General features: G+C 41.4%; 1 protein-coding gene across 1 annotated transcript in view; it reads left to right on the top strand.

Annotated features, from left to right (window-relative positions):
• Positions 1-3,334: 3,334 nt before the first annotated feature.
• The window catches only part of LOC149844736 (uncharacterized), a 43,721-nt gene continuing 41,055 nt past the window's right edge, over positions 3,335-6,000 (top strand). The window contains exons 1-2 of the mRNA XM_089995241.1: positions 3,335-4,617; positions 4,713-4,778. Of these exons, the coding sequence (XP_089851367.1) occupies positions 3,464-4,617; positions 4,713-4,778 (1,220 nt within the window). The 5' untranslated portion in view covers positions 3,335-3,463. The remainder of the gene's footprint in view (positions 4,618-4,712; positions 4,779-6,000) is intronic.

Genomic DNA, 6,000 nt, shown 5'->3' with positions numbered 1-6,000 from the left:
CAGACACTACAAGAAAAATGCTAATTAGCGACGAAACTTTGAGACGAATTTTTTTCATCGTAAAGTTGCGATAGATTAGGGAGAGAAAATCATCCATCGTAAACACTAAAAATATTTCCGAACTTAGCGACGAAAAAAAATTCGTTGCCAAATCCGTCGCTAATTAGCGACGACAAATTATGTCGCGAAACCCATCAGAATTTTTTGAGTGTTTACGACAGATGTAGCGACAGAATTTTTCCGTCGCTAGTTAGCAATGGCGTTTGCGATGGAAATATTTCGTCGCTAATTGCGCTCGCTAGGTAGCGACAGAATGTTTCTGTCACCTATCTGTCGCTAAATGTCGATGTAAAATGCCCATCTAGGGCACAAAATCGATCTTTTCCTCTCTCACCCGCGTCGCTCTTCGTCGATCGCCCCCTCCCTCTCTCTGGCTAGCGCCCCTCCCTCCTGCTCTTTGGCGACTGCCCCTCTCCTGCTCTCCGTCGACCACCCCCTCCCTCTCTCTGGCTGCTGCCCCCTCCCTCCCTCTCTCCGGCCGTCGACCACCGCCTCCTCTGCTCCCCCTCTCGTCTCTGGCCCCCTTCCTTGCGGAAGCCGGCCACTGAAGCCGCCAGTAGCCTCCCAGCTCGGCGACCCATCGCCTCCTCCCCTGTCCCCTCCCTCTCTCCGACGACCGCCCCCTTCCTCTCTGGCGTTCTTGTGCACGCCGACAGGAGCGCCTTTCGCCTTTTTTTTAACTGCAACAGGCCCGGTGAGAGCTCCTTTCACCGTTTCTCTCTGGTATTTTTTCTGACATAAATGTTGCTGCTTTTACATGGATGAGAAGGTCATGTAACAGAACCTTGCGTGTGTTTTGATTCTTGGATTGTGAATTTGGGTTCTTCCAATTTTGTTGTTTGGTTGGTTTGAAAAGGTGTTCACTTGAAATATTTGATTTTTGGGCTTCTTAGTCTTAAAAAGAGAAAATAGCATTCCTACACATTCGATGTTTGATGCTTGATGATTGTTATTTGATATTCGATACATTTTTTATCAAAATTGCTGCTCTCAAACAGTAGAATATAATGAACACTCAAATGTTATTAGCTTTAATTAGTTTTCATTTAATTACTAGCTTAAATTAGAAACCGGTAGTAGAAATCTTTATTTATTTTAATTCTTTTAATTCAGCTGAATAGATTAGAGTTATTTATTGTTCTTATTAGTTGGTTAAAATTAATATTGATTTCCAGAAATTACTTTTTATCAATCAGACAATTGTCGCTAAACATGTTAACGCCGGAATTTGCGACGGATAGCGGCCGTTGCTAATACACATTTTCTTGTAGTGAGACCTATGGTGGTGAGATGGATGGACGGTGGCGAAATGAGTGGTGGAGAGTAAAAATAAAATTTCTCTTGGTAGAAAACATTCCTCTAACCTTAATGTTTTCTATCAAAAAGTATACTTTTTAGGAAAACTCTCTTAGATAAAAAGTTTCTCTCGTGTGGAACGCATTTTTCATTTTGCGTCACTTTTCTTACATCTTTCTAGCTTCCATACGCGACCTTAAGGTGTAGTATTAGCCAAGTTCTTTGGCCTCCGAAGGGCTTTACTTAACTATTTAAATAAAGTTATCAGTAAGTGTGTAGAAATATATAAACATTTAATAATATTTCTTTTATGTATAGCGGTTTACTAAGACATCAATTTACTTTTCCAGTATCACCCGTTCGTAAGGACGGTCTGTTTCCAAATAATCTTAATATACTATGGATGGAGGGCATCATTGTGCAAAAGATTAACATAGTTATATCTTTTTTTTAATGACATGCAATGTATTAGGGTATACAGTGCACCCAGGTGATATCCCATGTGTGGTAAGCGGGGTCCTGTGTCAAGCCGAAGGCTCAGGATCGAATCCCTCTGCCACATGGGGCAGCTGTTCTTCGGTAGGGGGCCACCTAACCCCATCTTGCCTTTTAAAAATAAAAAAATACATTGCATTTACAATTTTTTTCAAAATGTTTTTTATTGAAGGGGAGATTAGGTTGTGTAGATATATGAAAGAGTTAGGTAGTTTAAAAAGTTATAAATATGTAGATATTAAATTATCAAAAAATAGAGAGAAAAGAAGACATGAAAATATATCAATAATAAAATTCAGTGAAATTATAAATAATTTTTAAGTTAAAGAGTGGGTCTTATGTGTATGTGTGTGACCCGTCTTTAGAATACACCTTTTCTCTCTCTCTCTCTCTCTCTATATATATATATATATATATATATATATATATATATAAAGAGAACATTCACCATAAGGTAAGACAGTCACAAACTAGAGAGAGAGAGAGCAAAAAGGTGCATCATTCGTCACATAGACCTAAAAAATCTGATTTTGGTTGGATGCAACGCGCAGGGGCACACATTTATTTAACGATGTTTTGCCTTTTAGAGGCGGTATCAGACCGCCACTAAAGGATCCAAAACTAAAAAAAAAAAGACATGCTGTCAACGACCGCGCCTCCAATTTCGACCAACTAAAGGATCCGATGATACCTCAGTGTATATATATATATATATATATATATATATATTTATATATATATTCACATCTCTTTTCTTGTTTTAGTTTTCCAACTTGTTTGTCATTTCTATTTTTCTTCTTGGCAACCTTGTAACGACGCATCATGCCAGTTCAAAATTTCTGAGAACAAGGACTTCAAAGCAAATATTTTTTAAATTTTAATTAAAAAAATATCTTTTGATATTTGAATATGTGAAACTATCAAAACACAATACTATTTATTTGTTTTAAATCTCGTTATTGGTTTTTTCTCAACCAAGGAAAATCTAATGATTAAAATTATTGTTTCTCTCGAAAAAAAATCTTAGGAAAATGCCATATAATTAAATTTAAAAAATATATAAAAAACATATAAAATACAAGAAAAATCATTAACAATAAAAAAATATAAAATATATAAATATTGCATTGATAACGTGATAAATGACGATACAAACACGATACTTAAAAAAAGAAGCTTTAATTTGGAAATATCGCATTTTTTAGGTTATCGGTCGCTGCGAATCTCGCGATTAAAACGGGAGATTCTAAAAAAGTAGCCGATATTTGTGACTATGCTTTGTCTTCCCCCAACCCGCGCGGTTCATTCGCATTTCTTTCTCTCTCTTGTGTTACCCGCCACCTGAGCTCCCCTCCTCTTTCCCCACCCCTGCGATAGTATAGTCGAGGAAATCTACGGGTTACATCTCTCCGCAGCACCTCTGCATCAGAATTTCCGCCCAAATTTCCGCTGGAGAATTAGGGCTTTCTGGTGGTTTTAGAGTTTTTCTTGGTCGTCTCAGTGTCTCTCAGTGAGCTAGGGTTTTCGTTCGGCGGATTAGCCCCTTTTTGGTGGTGCCGGTGTATTTTGCCGTTTCCGTGTCTGTGATAGTGGTAGGGTTTTTCGTCACGCGATGGCGATGAAGGAGGCCGACCCTTCGTTGGGTTACCTGACGAAGAAGGAGACGGAGGTGAAGCTGCCGAGGCCGACAAGGGTCAAGAACAAGACCCCCGCAACCATCCAGATCACCGCCGAGCAGATCCTCCGGGAGGCGCGGGAGCGGCAGGAGGCGGAGATTCGCCCGCCCAAGCAGAAGATCACCGACGCCTCCGAGCTCGCGGACTACCGCCTCCGGAAACGCAAGGAGTTCGAGGACCTCATCCGCCGGGTGCGATGGAACACCAGCGTCTGGGTCAAGTACGCCCAGTGGGAGGAAAGCCAGAAGGACTTCGCCCGCGCCCGCTCGGTATGGGAGCGTGCGCTCGAGGTCGATTACCGGAGCCCGACGCTCTGGCTCAAGTACGCCGAGGTTGAGATGAAGAATCGCTTCATCAACCACGCTAGGAATGTCTGGGATCGCGCGGTTTCGTTGCTACCCCGAATCGATCAGCTGTGGTATAAGTATATCCACATGGAGGAAATGCTCGGGAATGTGGCCGGAGCGAGGCAGGTTTTCGAGCGATGGATGGCTTGGGAGCCGGATCATCATGGGTGGGCAGCGTATATCAAGTTTGAATTGCGGTACAATGAGGTCGGTCGCGCGAGGGAAATCTACGAGAGGTATGTTCGGTGTCATCCGACCGTCAAGGCATGGGTGAGATTCGCGAAGTTTGAGATGAAGAATGGGGAGATTGGTAGGGCGAGGAATTGCTACGAGCGCGCGATTGAACGGTTGGGAGAGGATGGGCAGACGGAGGAACTGTTCGTGGCTTTTGCGGAGTTTGAGGAGCGATGCAAGGAGATGGAGAGAGCGAGGGTTATCTACAAGTACGCCCTCGATCACATCCCAAAGGGTCAGGCTGAAGAATTGTATCGGAAGTTTGTTACGTTCGAGAAGCAGTATGGGGATCGTGAGGGGATAGAGGACGTGATCGTGGGGAAACGGAGGTTTCAGTATGAGGAGGAGATTGCAAAGAATCCACTCAATTATGATTCGTGGTTTGATTACATACGCTTGGAAGAGAATGCTGACAATAAGGAAAGGATCAGGGAAGTATATGAACGAGCGATAGCAAATGTGCCTCCAGCTGAGGAGAAAAGATACTGGCAAAGATACATTTATTTGTGGTAAGCCTTTAGGATGCTGTTTTAAAGTATGATTGTATCGCGTTTTGTTAGTTATAGTCACTCATATATCTTTGTTTTTTTCGGTCTAAAAACAGGATTTACTATGCTGTTTATGAAGAACTTGATGCTCAAGATGTGGACCGGACACGAGAGGTTTACAGGTATTTTTTTTCAAATTCACTTAAATTTCCATAGTTATATTCCAGTTGAATGCTGTGTACATCTTATGCTGTTAGCAAGCGATGCAGATTTGTGATTTTTTATCTCTGATTCTTAAAACGGCACCATTTATCTCTAATTTAATATGCTATAATGCCACTTGCGATCTGGATTTGGAATTTAGCGCTATTTTCAAGGTCGAGAACAACTATGCATTGCAGGAGTGTCATATGGAGTAAGTCACGAACATGTGCACGTAAGAATAAGAAAAACCAAGAGATCAATACTTTATTTCTTTTGTGATGCCCGAGTACTTAAGGTTCTTGCCTGCTTATGTTGCTTTAGAAAAATATATTGATCGACCAAAAAGAGAGATAAGTGACAAGAAACTAATGTGAAGTTGGTTACTTTTAGCAACTTGACTTCTTATTTGATGCAATTGCAAAAACATGTGAAAATGATTTGTCCCAACTTACAAGATGTAAGCAGAGTAAAATTCAATGGATAAGTTGCTGCAGAAATGTTTAGGCGGAGTTTGAATCTGATGGTGCACGACTATGGGGGGTGGTCGTTGGCAAATGCACTCTAAACGTATGGTTTGAATGCGGAAGCGACTACTGTGTATGCACGATTCAAGACACTCAAAAACTTTCAACACCGGGATGCTGAAATAATATCAAAGAATGAGTGTTTCTGGCAAAAAAACAGTCATCGAAATGACTGTTTCTCACTGTTCAGGTCTGTTTTCAGAGGCTGTAGAGACAAAATCTGAAGATGGACTGAACATGTGAATTGTGGCTGTACTTGTATGCTTTCCAATGAACCTAAAAACGTGAGAAACAAAAGGAGATACAACTCTGTCACTGTGGCATGGTCTGACAGGACAAAAAACAGTCCGTCACAACGGTTTAACGATTTTCAGATTTTGTTTTGTTGGGTTTGAAACACAACTGCACAGGTTCAGTTTAACCACACAATGCTATACAAAATCTCTGAACACAAAACATCACTTAAATATCAATCTGATTCAAAATGAAGCACAATCCAAAACATCTCAAGATTCACAACAAAATCAAATTCAGTTCAAGAGAGAGAGAGAGAGACTGATTCGGGGATTAGCTCCTGCGGATCCGCCGGTCAAATCGTCCCAAACGTGTCCTCGGGTTTCTTAGCTCACACACGGTTAATCTTACTCTTACGGCTCAGCTGGGTCACACGGATCAG

The sequence above is a fragment of the Nuphar pumila genome, chromosome 2, assembly GCF_984573655.1.
Source record: "Nuphar pumila chromosome 2, dmNupPumi1.hap1.1, whole genome shotgun sequence".
NCBI classification, from domain to species: Eukaryota; Viridiplantae; Streptophyta; class Magnoliopsida; order Nymphaeales; family Nymphaeaceae; genus Nuphar; species Nuphar pumila.
Note: the sequence above shows the minus strand (reverse complement) of the source record. Positions and strands in the feature narration are given on the sequence as shown.